Source organism: Rhamphochromis sp. 'chilingali' (genome assembly GCF_963969265.1).
Source record: "Rhamphochromis sp. 'chilingali' genome assembly, chromosome: 1".
Lineage (NCBI taxonomy): Eukaryota > Metazoa > Chordata > Actinopteri > Cichliformes > Cichlidae > Rhamphochromis > Rhamphochromis sp. 'chilingali'.
The window spans coordinates 57,203,235-57,218,690 of NC_137929.1; the positions used below are offsets into that span (position 1 = coordinate 57,203,235).

The 15,456-nt window shown below is 41.9% G+C and overlaps 1 protein-coding gene across 1 annotated transcript; it reads right to left on the bottom strand.

Annotated features, from left to right (window-relative positions):
* Window positions 1-4,595: 4,595 nt before the first annotated feature.
* On the bottom strand, window positions 4,596-9,939 carry LOC308406976 (uncharacterized protein). Its single transcript, XM_080898328.1, has 6 exons — window positions 9,565-9,939; window positions 9,293-9,406; window positions 8,004-8,136; window positions 7,163-7,513; window positions 6,899-7,034; window positions 4,596-5,678 (listed from the first exon to the last, which is right to left on the bottom strand). The coding sequence occupies exons 1-6, from the start codon at window positions 9,803-9,805 to the stop codon at window positions 4,935-4,937; spliced, it is 1,719 nt and encodes a 572-aa protein (XP_080754454.1). The 5' UTR covers window positions 9,806-9,939; the 3' UTR covers window positions 4,596-4,934.
* Window positions 9,940-15,456: the final 5,517 nt, after the last annotated feature.

Below are 15,456 nucleotides of genomic sequence, written 5' to 3' on the forward strand. Positions count from 1 at the left end.
ATGTTACACGTTTTATGTTTGGGGAAGAAAAAAAAGGAAAGAAAAGTTAAATGAAATGATTGGGTCTGTGAAAATGAAAAATAAGTTTAAAAAAAAAAAAAGCACAGACCTGGGGAAGAAATCCACATTCCTGTGATAAAACATTGATATGAAGTGTTTAGGAAGTTTTTCATGGTGAACATTTGTGTTGTGTGAACTCTGCAGCTGCTAATGAAAAACATTTTCTCTGTGTATTTAGCAGGTGAAACTAGGTCAGTTGGCCCCAGACTTTCCAGAATTGGAAATATTCGGGAGCACTTGTGGGCAACCAGTAAATATGATGTGGGAAAATGAACAAAGGTAGTGACACTTAAGTCTGATTTCAGACCATGTAAGCATCAGTTGTTAATTAAAGCCAGAAGCAGTGACTGCAGCACTGCATGGCAGGTTCTAACCCCTACAGCCTGTTAGTTCACCTGAAGGCAAAACTTTTCCTGTTATTTTTCCGGTAGATTTTGGGGTTTTTGTTTTAGTACCAGGCTGATTCTGCCAGTTAGAAAAAGAAAAACAACCCAAACCTAAGAGAAAGACTTTTTTTTTTTTTTTTTTACACTTAGACATGTCCGGGCCTAAAATCTTTTTGTTTTTGTAACAGTGCACTTAGGGAAAAACCTGCCAGGTATCATCCCTCTGGGTGTGATATTTTGTGTGTTGATGTTAAAAGCAGGCCTGCAAGATTGGGAGCAAAAGTGCTATAACATACTTTAATTGAGAGCAAATATAAGGTGAGCTTCTCAAGATTACAATTGGCTTCTGAGAAAATTCACCTACATAAGATGCTGACCATATTAGATGGGAAATCCTGTGTTTAAAAGGATTGTAGCGATTCAATTCATTTCAATGGCAAGAAGAATTGTTTTTGTTTTTGGAATGATGAAATATTGCTGTCAGTGGACATTTAAATTTGTGCGCGGTTTTCCACTATCAGCAATGATCGTTATGAATGCATGTGACTAGATGAATACATGTGATTGGTATAAATGCAAATGCAAAGGACTGTGGCTGGACTGATGATGTGGACTAAATGTGACTGACTTGAAATTCAGAAGACGGTAACTATTCTAGGATTGGTCACTTTTAATGCCTAATCCACCCCAAACAGTGAAAAAAAAAAGGGTGGATGTATGTGTTTTTGTTTGCTTGTTTTTGCAGAAGCAGAAGGATGACAGAGACCAGAGGAGGAGAGACTGTATGTTTACATGAGTGTGGGCAGACTTAACCCTTTAGCTGCTACTTTTCTGTTTTACTGATTTTGTGTGAAGAACACTGTTTTTACTGGCTGCTTGTTGGTTATAGTAACACTCTGTATTGTTGGAAAATGTCAAATGTTAGAAGTTGTCAGAAAACATAGCGGCCTTGAAGAGCGTGCAGAGAAGGCCAGCCCACATCAGCAGCAGTTAAGCTATGCTCTGATGAACGGCTTTCACCCACCCACTGCTGACTTCATTAGGAAACAAAATTTTAATCAAAACACAGACGGGTCTGTTGAATGCATGAATTGGGCCTGCCGTGTGCTACTCCGGAGGAGACGCCCTGATGTTGCATTGGCAATGATCTAACTAACCCTTTTCTTTAAGAAAGGAGCCTAGTTCTGATGAGTTGACTCATGGGAGTGTCGATGCGTCAAGAGGAGGAATTCCAGGTTTAACATGAAACAATGTTTTGTGTTTTCCATGAGTTTTTCATGACGATTTTCTCCATGGCTTTTTACTGTGACTTGTGGGATTAACATGTTATGGACAGGTATTAAACTTCTACAGGTGGTACACCCATGTTCGGATGAGTGTTTGAAAACTTATAAGTGAAGTTCACAAAACTGAAAGGAAAATGTGGATTGATGTTGGTTGATATATTTTCCAAATGGTTAGAAGTTTTACCTTCTAGTAGGGAGATACAGGTGCAGTGGCCAGAGAAATGCTGGAAGGAATCATCCCAAGGGTGGAATCAGAGATTGAGACTGGGTGCTGATCAGAAGTCTTCAGAGACCCAGCGAGAAGTAGGAAACAGTCATAGCAGAGCTGAAAGCCCAGGCAGTAGTTAAGGTCAAAGGTCGTGCGGTTTGGGGCCCTACTAGTCATTATGAGAAGGTTCCAGAACCACAGCAATAACCATAAAGCTGCACTGGAACGAGAGGGTGAGGGGTGAAAAGAGCGCCCTCCTCCAAAAAGAGCATGCCAAGCTCCAACTCAGCGACTGCAGAGCAGACTCTGTGGCACCTAAGAGGGATCATGAATGCAGATGACACCTTATTAAACAATCAGGCAGTTGTGCCGGAAGTAGTTCCGTGTGGTTTTGTGTTAAGGGGGTCGTTGGTGTGACATTTCTAATCATCTTATAACTGCATTTACATGACTCTGTGAACATCACAAACTCTGTTAGAGTCCTGAGCCTGAGCAGAAGTGACTGGAGTAGTTTTAGCATGCACGTTTTACAGCAACCTAACTAATAATTATTTGTGTATATTTTGTAGACTGATTTTCTAGCATGTCAGTTCCTGATGTGTAAGTGCATTAGGCCCTCACTGTCCGAGTAAACATAGTAACAACAGTTGTGAGTTCTTTTGACATGTGTACTCAGCTTTGACATGTTGTTTGACACCCTAAAGTAGGATTTTGGGTTCATCACAATTCAGTGAGGGATTTTGATAGGTCTCAAACATGCTGGAAGCACCTAAAGAATGAGGTTGTTCTTCTAGAGTTAAATGTGGTTGTTTTGGTTTCCCCAATCACTAATGTGAGGACAGTAAAGATAATTGCAAATGCCTTTGAGAGGGTTTACACTGTTTAAATGGGTCTACAGTAGTAAAGAGTACAGCACAATGCATAGAGTGTTCAGCTCCAGATTGTACTGGATGCACCAGAGTACCAGCCGCTCAACTTCCTGCCAGTATGCAGACTCATCACTATCCTGAATGAGGCCAATGACGGTGGTGTCGTCTGCAAACTTTAGGAGTTTAACAGCCGAGGTGCAGTCGTTAGTGTAGAGGGACAACAGTAGTGGTGAGAGGACACATCCTTGAGGGGCACCAATACTGAGGGACCGGGTTTCAGAGGTGATCTCCCCCAGCCTCACTTGCTGCTTTCTATCTGTCAGGAAGCTGGTGATCCACTGACAGGTAGCTGGTGAAACGCTGAGCTGGGAGAGTTTGGAGGAGAGAAGTTCAAGCACAATGGTGTTAAAAGCCGAACTAAAGTCCACAAACAGGACCCTGGCATAAGTTCCCGGGCGGTCGAGGTGTTGCAGAATGTAATGCAGCCCCATGTTCACTGCATCATCCACCGACCTGTTTGCCCGGTAGGCAAACTGCAGAGGGTCCAGCTGGTGGCCTGTAATGTCCTTCAGATGGGCTAACACCAGTCGTTCGCAGGATTTCATGACCACAGACGTCAAGGCGACAGGTCTGTAGTCATTCAGTCCTGTGATGGCGGGTTTCTTGGGAACAGGAATGATGTTTGAGCGTCTGTTGAAGATGCGAGTAAAGATGGGAACCAGCTGTTCAGCACAGGTTTTGAGGCAGGAGGGTGAGACACCATCTGGTCCGGGGACTTTCCTGGGCTTCCGTTTCTGAAATAGTCAGCTCACATCCTCAGTGTGTATTCTGAGTTTGAGGGAGGAGGAGGAAAGGGGGGTGAGAGGTGTGATGGAGGGTGTTGAGTCTGGATTGGAGAGGGCAGTGGTGGTCGTTGGTCTGGAGTGGGGAGGGTGGTGGTGGTCGTTGAGACTGGATTGGGGAGGGTGAGGGTGAAGGGGGGAGAGGTGGAAGATGTGTTGGGGGTCAATGTCTGAAGCAATGTCTCTGGGGAAGGGAGGGTGAGGCGGGGAGTCTGTCCGTCTCAAACCTGCAGTAAAACACGTACCATGGTCACGCAGTCTATTCTTGAAAATAATTTGTGCATCTTCACTTTTATTTTCGGTTCCACATGTGGCAAAAGTTTTGTGTTGCCTTAACTTACACCCTGTAAATTTAATAATCTATACTTCAAACGTGGGGATGGGGACTACTTTTTGTTTTTATTTGCTGACATAACCAACTCTGTCTAAAAATAAACCTCTGACATGTTTAAACATATGAAGAATGGGATGTAGTATCCTCTAACTACTTGGTTAAAATAGTGTTAGAGAAATAAACATATTCTTATAGCAATGTGCATCACTGTAATTATAAAACATGAACCATCTAAAATGGTCCCACCAATGTGTAGTCCTACTTAGAATAATCCTTTAATTGTCCCACAAGGGGAAATTTGGTTGTAACAGCAGCCACTTGCACAATCACTTCTGCGTTATAGTCATCCCTGCCCCACTGTTTCCGCAGTGGTTAAACAGTGGCGATGTTCTACACCCGCTGCCTACAAGAGCTCCCAAAATTGAACAACTGCCAGAAAATTAGATAAAGGATTTACGTTGTGTGCTGCATCACAGATGCACAACTACGAGGGTAAGAAAACAGAAATTAACCGACAAAAAATAACGTTGGCCAACGTCAAATTTAAACATTGCGTTACTCCTCTCTGCTTTATCACACCCAATTTGACTGGTCAGATAGTTTAATCAACATGTGTTTGGGTGATCAGAAGCAAATATACATCAAGTTAATACTGCAAACATACAACATCTAAATGTCTGTGAATGACTGAGAACCAGTCACCCAGGTCATTGTAGTCAAAGGAGCTTTCAAAGAAAAGCGTCTGGACTTCTTTAAGTTTCTACATTTAATGAATTTTTAAAAAACATTTTACTGTTGTGTGAAATCAATGAACTCTTATTTTAGCAAAAATATCAAAAACATTTTACACACTGAATGTTTGCAGAACTTATTTACATAGTAAGTATTTAAAGCTCCATGTCTAGCATAAGTTACTTGCACTGCTGTCTTGGGACAACTCCATCTCGTCTCACTTAATCCGTTTTTTAACTAATGCTGTGTTCTGGTAATTTGACAGCATACATGCTACTGCAAACAGTTGGTTGATATTGTAAACAGGTGACATGGTGATGATGCCATCAAAAAGTTTGTTCTGTTTGATCCTCCTAATGACTCGCTCCACATGTAGCCTGAGTCTGACTGTGGCCTGCGTCTCCTTAACCTGGTTCTTCTTCTGCTTAGATACAAAAGGGGGGCGGTACACTTTGCATTTACAACCATCTGTGATCAGGAAGCCCTTATCTACCATCACTGCCATGTCTTCAGTCAACTTCTCAGCAATGCCTGATTGTTTGAATAGTTCCTTGTCACTAACCGAACCTGCGTACAGATCAGAGATGAATGTGACTGGACCATGTGGAGCTATGCCAACCAGGGCTTTCATCGTGCAGTGGGATTTGTACGAAGAGTACGTTTCACTCTGGAGAAGTGGTGAGGATGGTGTCTGACACCTCAGCTCTGTACAGTCAAGGATCACCTGGGTGTCTGAGAAATCTTTGAATTCCTTAGGGAGGTAAGCTTGCACTTCTGCACGTGTAAGCCAGATGCACTGAGACCCCAGTGCAGTGGCAAGAAAACTTGTCCATGTTGCAATGATGCTGCTCACTGTGGACTGGTGTATGTTGAATCGATGAGCCAGGTCCCTCTCCTTCAGACCAACAGACAGGAAAACCAGGAAAAGAAAAAACTCGTCGACTGGCTGGAGCAGCTGCCTCTGAAAGGTTGAAACAAAAGGGAAAATGTTACTCCTTAATCTATGAACTAGTAAGATCATGCTTTTCTTGGCTAAATGTTTTGTAAGATAAGACAGGATAGACCCTTATTAGCCCCACACGTGGGAAATTTGTTGAGTTACAGCAGAAAGTGGCAAAAATTCAGAAAAACAATAGGATAGGATAAGAATAAGACACTGTGTACAATAGAATAAAATACTTTATAGATCAGAATAAAATGTGATATTGTCAAAGTAAATGGTTGCTGGAATGGTTATGCACACCATACTGTACTGTCAGGGTTGAATTCTTTTATTTTTCTAGTAAATAAAGTTGTTTTTATTATCTTTATATACAAACTGCAAACATCCTTAAACGAGTTGTAGGACAAGTGTTAGGACTTGTTAACAGTCCTACTAAGGGGCAGGTCAAATGTCAACGGCACTGCATCCATGTTTATGATCGCGTCCGGTCCGATGGAATATTCGTTTAACTTTCTTTGTGTGAATTTGCGCAAGTTTGTTATTTTCTCTGCATAGTCGGGGGGGAGTTGCTGACACACAGTCGTCCGCGCCCTGATGGACAGTCCTTTTCGTTTTTTCGTTGGCGACTATTTTGGCTTTCAGTCAGATCTGCACAGTTGAAACACCTCACCCATTTGCTCTCTGTGTGTTCATCCAGTCTTCAATACATTTGGGCCATCTGCTCTTATTTCCTCTGAAAGCTGTTTTCGTCTTTTGGACTGAGCCAGTTCATCACGCTGGAGTCTCCAACGTCTCACCATTGATTCGTTTATGCCAAGGGTACGTGCAGCAGCTCTACTTCCCCTCGCTGAGAGCTTTAATTTGAAAGCTGCATCATATGCATTTCTTTTCTTTGCCATACTGAGGGTTTGTGAATGAAAGCTTCCTTTGCTCCTGTAATACTCCTCTTGCTAATCAAGTTTGTTTTTCGCGCTACTTCGTACGGGACTACGTTGCCTTTCGGACGGACATGTGACCAACATACCACTCTTGTCCCCCGATACTGTGTGTCTGATCACATGCCCTTCTGCCAGCCAACGTAGTGCCGTACAACAGCAGAACAAACAAAACAAATCCTCTGAAAGCCACAGGGTTCAAAGCTTGTGCAAAAAGTGGCGGCTTGTAGCCCAAAAATTACGCTACATAAACACAATGCCATCGCACCTCTAGTTCCAACTACCAACAAAGCCATAGCATACCGTTTGTGTGCGTGCAGGTGTCAACACTTCTTCGTCCGTGTTGGCAGCTGACTTGGCTCTTGAAGCCCGGATCATCTTATAGATGCAAGGCTCAATCAAAACCCAGAATGCCACCAAATGATCATAGCTTGGAAATCTATTCACAAGAGAGACAAACATCGTGTCAATCATAATTAACATCACTCATGAAACATACAGTCAGCAGATAAAAAGTAAATATCTGTTGTTTTCATGAAGACTGGAAACACTTGAACTTCGATGTACCTGGTATAGAATTGGATGTCAGTGTCAGAGCCAGCAAACCGCTGTAACCCAAACTCTCGCTGGACACGTAACTCCTGTATTTCCTTCCTCAGACTCTCCACGTCTTTGGACAGGTCTTCTGCTGATGGCTCAGGGACTGAGCAGTAGTCATGATCTCCTGTAACACTGTGCTGACCTTGATCCCCAGGATGAACTAGCTCAGGGGGTTCTCGCTCCGTTCTCTCCCAAACACTACTCGGCGTTGGTTCGACTTTATAATTATTCCACTGAAAAAGTGTCGGGACAGCACCTTTAATAAGCCTCCTTCGACCATCAAGGGTTGTTGGTCCTGCATCCTTGGCTGCTGGGTCCCTGATAAGAGAGAAAACAAAATCATGTTCATTCTTTTTTGTTGACTTTTGTAGAAAATGGGCCATGTTTCTGGTGACAGTGGGGAAGGAAAAACTCCCTTATAACAGTCAGAATCGAGAGGGTGGGGAGGCGAGGAAGACAGAACAAAAGGCACGCTGTGGCAAGATTAATAATAACTAATGATTCAATTCAGACAGGTGTATAAATGCACAGTGGGTGAAAATGTGATTAATAAAGAGTGCATTATGTGCTAAGGGTTTAAACAGCTCCAAGAATTAGAAGAACCTACTTAAAACAGTTTTAAAGTAAAAATCATTTCTGTGTTTATTGTAGTTTTTTTTTAAGTTTTCCCACCACCTAAAGCAGGGTTAAAGTAACACAGTTTCACTATCATGTAGCGTTAGTCTCACCTCACCCAGCCTCAATATGCTTACTTGAGAGCACTCCTCGGTATTAAGTCACACCCAGAGAAAGACTTTGATATATTCACCTTGCAGGGATGCCTTCTGCAGATAGCTTGATTTGTGCTATCCGTTGTAGCTTTGCTGTCTGTCTTCTGTTGAACACATCCAGTCTCATTTTTCTTCTTATCTTCTCTGCAGATGCCTTCTCTGCCTTTCTGCCTACAAAATAAACATTTCATTATTTCTACTTTTGAGCTTGCTAACTAAGAAAACACGACATAAAGCCCACTATGCATGCAGCTATGTGGTTTTCCATCATCAGAAACCACAACGATAGTCTAGTAAATAATGAAAACACTTATGTTAGAAAGCTTATATAAAAGTTGCCCGATACAAAATGATGGGAACAAGCGGAATACGCCGGCTGGAAGGTCCCATCTTTCAGTCTTGTTTTGCTTACTCCTCCTTCAATGGTGCTACTCAGTTTAGTTCACCTAATGCGGTAAAAGAAAGTACTTCTCTTTTTTCCTCGTCTATTTGTACAACCTGGGGCGCAACAATTATCAACAATGGTTAGCCGCGTTCACCACAGCAGCCGGATGCTGCCAAAATAGCGACGCCTGGAGGGGGAGGGGGCGAACCTGTGTGACGTCATCTCCCGGAGCCTGAACAGAGGTCGCTGCTCCCTGCGCAGTACCACAAATACTACCAGTTTCGAAATAAGAAATCGCATCCAGTTTACTAATGGCTGGGTGCAAATCTGGCTGTTTTCAAGCCGCTAAACTGTGAGTACGTCGTCATTCAAACCAAGTTAAGTCAGCTGGAGTGCGTGGAGTATAATAGCCAAGATAAGATAACCTTCATGTCCCACACAAATTAGTTTTGTCACAGCAGTTAGTGGACAGTGCAAAAGTTATATAACAAAAATTAGAATACAATAAGAATAAAATTCTGTACACAACTGTACAGAATAGAACAAAATAAAAATACTATATACAGTAGAATAAATAGAATAAGATATACAATAGGATGAAACAGAATACAAATTCTATGTACAACTGAGTGAAAATACAACGATGCCAGAAAGGAGTATTGTCCACCCTCCACCACAATTAATGTTATACATTTATCAATGAACTGCAAATATCTCGTTGTCATATTATGTGTCCATAATTGTAAAGTAGATGCAAACTACTACATTGACAATCGGGCAAGATATTACTTTAAACCCATTGTTGTCCTCCATGCACACAGGGGAAATTTTCAGCGGTTTTCACATTAAGGCCGTTTGAATCCTCAAAACTTTATGTGGCGATTGCCGGACACTAAGAGCATTTTTTTTGAATTAGGGATTGGGGTTTGGGGTGGTGTTTACCTCCGACTAGTGCTCTTTGTTGTTGTCCTTGCGTTCGTCGTCTTTTTTCGGAGTTCATGTGTAGCGTTGGTACCCAGTCTGGATTTGTTTGATCCATTTCATAGGCAGGCTTCCCTACAGTGGTGCGACAGAATTAGCGAATCTTTACATAGCACGTGTCTGCAAAGTCACTCAATACGATGTTTGTTCGGATTGTATAACCTCCGAGTGCATCAACAATAAAAATCATTAAGCTATAAAGAGTGATGTAAACATACTACATTTTCACTTACCGGAGTGAAAATGTCGGGAGCACACCAACAGATATTTAGAGATGGAAGAGAACTGGAGATCAAGTCGTCCCACGGCTGCTATCCAGGCTAGACGCCTTCTTTTGGTAAGGTCCGCTATATGAGCTCCCTCATGCTGCTTCCAGGTGGGGAAAGAATGAAAAGATAAACCATTTCCAAGCTTCTTCCCTTGCCGGTCGTGTGATCGAACATTACAGCCGATCACGCAGCAGTTACGAACCATGGCTGATGTGTGTGCTTTCGCTCCTCTTTCGCTTGAGCCCTGAAATATGGCGCATCAGCCCAAAAGACTTTCCACGCCCACCCCGTGACATCACGCGCCAAAGCCCTGTAAGATAGTGATGTCCTGTGTGTCGAAGCGTGTTTCAGGGGAGTTTTTGGGAAGCACGTATCGAGGCTCGCTTTGATTACGTATGCAGTGACGCTCGAGGCCTCGCGGGCAGTCCGTACCACGTGACTGATTCAGGGACTGGCTCGCCGGTTCGCGCCAGATTCGAAATAAAATGGGCAGCAAAACACAGCTGATTCCCCATCACACTGTTGTGGAATTGGACTACGTACGTGCTACATAGTTGAGTATTTCTTCTTCGATGGAACCAGCAAGGAAGAGATTTTTTTTTAATTTAATCTCCTAATAAAGTATGCACACAGTAATAAATGTCACAAATGATAAGTACCATAATATAAATAAAACTATAGATCCTATAATCTGATTTCTGTATTTTAGTTTATTAAAAAGTGAAGCGCCACACAGTTTGTGTGATTATCCAGATGTACATAAGCATGATTACACAGTTACACAATCATACCAAAATTCTGTCCTGATAGTTTCCACTTTCTCTTTTGTATCACACATACTGAGACAATATTCGGGATAAATAACAATGAAAACAATTCATTTATTCAGTTTAGAGGTTTACACATCACATCAAAGAGCCCGTTTCACTTGAATCGTCCACTTGATGGCGCAGTAGAGCAAATGAATCATCCCAATGCTTTGACCATGAGTCGACCAGTGTGATGGAAAGCTTCAGTTCATCACGAGGCTTCATCTTATGGAACGCCAGGACTGCCATAATGAATGAATTAAATACATGACTAAATAACTGAGTATCATCCTTAAATAAATGTTTTAGTGTGTTTGTACAGGTGGCTACAGAACTGGATCAACATCCTCCACGAGCACAGCGGCCGGAGCAAAATGATAGATTAACATCATTGGAACTACACCCAGCCCGTGTTTTGACTGAATATTACACAGCTTCACTCCATGTACACCTTACACTGAAGAACAAGCTTCGAGGGCAACCGATCTCTCCCTGAAGACAAAATGCAGTTCGAGAGCAACAGCGTCAACTTCAAGACTCAACAATGTGAACACACAGCAACACTGCCCTAAACCCTAAAGGGTTCAGCAGCATGTACAAATACCATGGATGGATGGAAGTATGCGCTCCCAATCACAAGCTGGGAGGTTTGCCAGCGACATCACTGTGTGTGAATGGACTTGAAAAGACTGTCTGAGTTTCACATTTGCCATACTGGGAGCTGAAAAGGCAAAGGAAGAGACTGAAAAGAGTGAAAGACAAAAGGCAAAGCTGAAGAAGAACGGCCCACTGGGCCCCTCACACGCCACAACTGTGAACTGCTGCAGATTCAGGAGAGAGACAGAAGCTGTGAGAAGTGGAGAGCATGGAGGAAAAATGAAGTCTGTTGTTGTTAATGTGAGAACACGTGAAAATTGGGTTGGAAAACTGTGGCCGGCTGTCTTGTGGAGGTTGATAAAGAGTCCGTAGGATTGCAACAAAGGTAAAAATAAAACGCACACAAACACACATAAACAGAGAAATGTGAAGGAAAGGCAGCTTTAAGGACACGCCCTGCTGAATCTGCAGCTCCACTGCACACAGCCATTAAACCTGCCTACTAACACACACATGCAATGAAGATCAGCTTGTTATCTGTCATCAGTGTTAAAATTGTGCAAATTTCACAGACACTTGTTATCAAACGCTGAGTGTATCCACTGCTGACAAATAACCCTCTAGGGTTGCAGGACAAGAGTTTAACTTTTGTGAAGGGAAAAAAAGAGATTCTGGTTTGACCAACCAGTGATCAGACAATAAATTTAGTTATTAATATAGTAAATTGTGAGATGCTTTCTGCATTATTGGTGCAGCACAAGTAATTTACTGTATGAAGGAAATTCTCTTTTGTGATAATATTTTGAACATGCATTTCTGTTGTCCTGTCAACTTAGTGGGTTAATAGCTGATTTGCAAATTAGTTGATTGTTACTAGATCAGGGAAGGATGACTGGATTATAAAACAAGTGAATAAGATGTAGCAGAGGGTAGTTTCCTGTTTCTGATGTATGGGTGAAGCTTGCACCCAGATACACACTCTGATTACACGAGAACAAACTTGTTTTGTGAAATACATGATGACATGTTACACGTTTTATGTTTGGGGAAGAAAAAAAAGGAAAGAAAAGTTAAATGAAATGATTGGGTCTGTGAAAATGAAAAATAAGTTTAAAAAAAAAAAAGCACAGACCTGGGGAAGAAATCCACATTCCTGTGATAAAACATTGATATGAAGTGTTTAGGAAGTTTTTCATGGTGAACATTTGTGTTGTGTGAACTCTGCAGCTGCTAATGAAAAACATTTTCTCTGTGTATTTAGCAGGTGAAACTAGGTCAGTTGGCCCCAGACTTTCCAGAATTGGAAATATTCGGGAGCACTTGTGGGCAACCAGTAAATATGATGTGGGAAAATGAACAAAGGTAGTGACACTTAAGTCTGATTTCAGACCATGTAAGCATCAGTTGTTAATTAAAGCCAGAAGCAGTGACTGCAGCACTGCATGGCAGGTTCTAACCCCTACAGCCTGTTAGTTCACCTGAAGGCAAAACTTTTCCTGTTATTTTTCCGGTAGATTTTGGGGTTTTTGTTTTAGTACCAGGCTGATTCTGCCAGTTAGAAAAAGAAAAACAACCCAAACCTAAGAGAAAGACTTTTTTTTTTTTTTTTTTACACTTAGACATGTCCGGGCCTAAAATCTTTTTGTTTTTGTAACAGTGCACTTAGGGAAAAACCTGCCAGGTATCATCCCTCTGGGTGTGATATTTTGTGTGTTGATGTTAAAAGCAGGCCTGCAAGATTGGGAGCAAAAGTGCTATAAAATACTTTAATTGAAAGCAAATATAAGGTGAGCTTCTCAAGATTACAATTGGCTTCTGAGAAAATTCACCTACATAAGATGCTGACCATATTAGATGGGAAATCCTGTGTTTAAAAGGATTGTAGCGATTCAATTCATTTCAATGGCAAGAAGAATTGTTTTTGTTTTTGGAATGATGAAATATTGCTGTCAGTGGACATTTAAATTTGTGCGCGGTTTTCCACTATCAGCAATGATCGTTATGAATGCATGTGACTAGATGAATGCATGTGATTGGTATAAATGCAAATGCAAAGGACTGTGGCTGGACTGATGATGTGGACTAAATGTGACTGACTTGAAATTCAGAAGACGGTAACTATTCTAGGATTGGTCACTTTTAATGCCTAATCCACCCCAAACAGTGAAAAAAAAAAAGGGTGGATGTATGTGTTTTTGTTTGCTTGTTTTTGCAGAAGCAGAAGGATGACAGAGACCAGAGGAGGAGAGACTGTATGTTTACATGAGTGTGGGCAGACTTAACCCTTTAGCTGCTACTTTTCTGTTTTACTGATTTTGTGTGAAGAACACTGTTTTTACTGGCTGCTTGTTGGTTATAGTAACACTCTGTATTGTTGGAAAATGTCAAATGTTAGAAGTTGTCAGAAAACATAGCGGCCTTGAAGAGCGTGCAGAGAAGGCCAGCCCACATCAGCAGCAGTTAAGCTATGCTCTGATGAACGGCTTTCACCCACCCACTGCTGACTTCATTAGGAAACAAAATTTTAATCAAAACAAAGACGGGTCCATTGAATGCATGAATTGGGCCTGCCATGTGCTACTCCAGAGGAGACGCCCTGATGTTGCATTGGCAATGATCTAACTAACCCTTTTCTTTAAGAAAGGAGCCTAGTTCTGATGAGTTGACTCATGGGAGTGTCGATGCGTCAAGAGGAGGAATTCCAGGTTTAACATGAAACAATGTTTTGTGTTTTCCATGAGTTTTTCATGACGATTTTCTCCATGGCTTTTTACTGTGACTTGTGGGATTAACATGTTATGGACAGGTATTAAACTTCTACAGGTGGTACACCCATGTTCGGATGAGTGTTTGAAAACTTATAAGTGAAGTTCACAAAACTGAAAGGAAAATGTGGATTGATGTTGGTTGATATATTTTCCAAATGGTTAGAAGTTTTACCTTCTAGTAGGGAGATACAGGTGCAGTGGCCAGAGAAATGCTGGAAGGAATCATCCCAAGGGTGGAATCAGAGATTGAGACTGGGTGCTGATCAGAAGTCTTCAGAGACCCAGCGAGAAGTAGGAAACAGTCATGGCAGAGCTGAAAGCCCAGGCAGTAGTTAAGGTCAAAGGTCGTGCGGTTTGGGGCCCTACTAGTCATTATGAGAAGGTTCCAGAACCACAGCAATAACCATAAAGCTGCACTGGAACGAGAGGGTGAGGGGTGAAAAGAGCGCCCTCCTCCAAAAAGAGCATGCCAAGCTCCAACTCAGCGACTGCAGAGCAGACTCTGTGGCACCTAAGAGGGATCATGAATGCAGATGACACCTTATTAAACAATCAGGCAGTTGTGCCGGAAGTAGTTCCGTGTGGTTTTGTGTTAAGGGGGTCGTTGGTGTGACATTTCTAATCATCTTATAACTGCATTTACATGACTCTGTGAACATCACAAACTCTGTTAGAGTCCTGAGCAGAAGTGACTGGAGTAGTTTTAGCATGCACGTTTTACAGCAACCTAACTAATAATTATTTGTGTATATTTTGTAGACTGATTTTCTAGCATGTCAGTTCCTGATGTGTAAGTGCATTAGGCCCTCACTGTCCGAGTAAACATAGTAACAACAGTTGTGAGTTCTTTTGACATGTGTACTCAGCTTTGACATGTTGTTTGACACCCTAAAGTAGGATTTTGGGTTCATCACATTTCAGTGAGGGATTTTGATAGGTCTCAAACATGCTGGAAGCACCTAAAGAATGAGGTTGTTTTTCTAGAGTTAAATGTGGTTGTTTTGGTTTCCCCAATCACTGATGTGAGGACAGTAAAGATAATTGCAAATGCCTTTGAGAGGGTTTACACTGTTTAAATGGGTCTACAGTAGTAAAGAGTACAGCACAATGCATAGATAGAGAGGAAAGATCGATCTCTCTGTTGTAAATTTAGCTCAGAAGTGTTTGATATATGTTGGCTGTGTGGAAATTCATGGCTACTTCTGGGTTTTACCCCAGACTTTGGGAAGCACTAACTTTGAAGTTAGTTTATGTTTGTGGTATTCACTTAGGTACAAATATAGTCACTGTCCTTTATGGCAATCATCTGGACAGAGCAAAGCAAATGGCACAAAGGAGTGTGTGTGACGTTTGGTGATGCATGTGTGCTTCAATTCCTAATAACACTGGGGATGAGGGTCTTTTACAGAAACCATTAATAAATTGGGAAACATGGGTTGATGGATTTAACCCGCAGAGTTGAGGGATGTCTCCTAAAGTCCACTGTCATCTCTACAGTTTTAAGAGTGTTCAGCTCCAGATTGTGCTGACTGCACCAGAGTACTAGCCGCTCAACTTCCTGCCGGTATGCAGACTCATCACTATCCTGAATGAGGCCAATGACGGTGGTGTCGTCTGCAAACTTTAGGAGTTTATAAGCAGAGTTCTTGGAGGTGCAGTCATTAGTGTAGAGGGAGAACAGT

What these genes read in the sequence shown, in the direction of transcription:
- LOC308406976 (XM_080898328.1), bottom strand. Translation starts at nt 9,805, where the DNA reads ATGGTTCGTAACTGCTGCGTGATCGGCTGTAATGTTCGATCACACGAC. An exon ending in GACATCCAATTCTATACCAG is followed by an intron (nt 7,035 to 7,162) that starts GTACATCGAAGT and finishes TCTTGTGAATAG; the next exon opens with ATTTCCAAGCTATGATCATT. An exon ending in CACCTGCACGCACACAAACG is followed by an intron (nt 5,679 to 6,898) that starts GTATGCTATGGC and finishes TCAACCTTTCAG; the next exon opens with AGGCAGCTGCTCCAGCCAGT.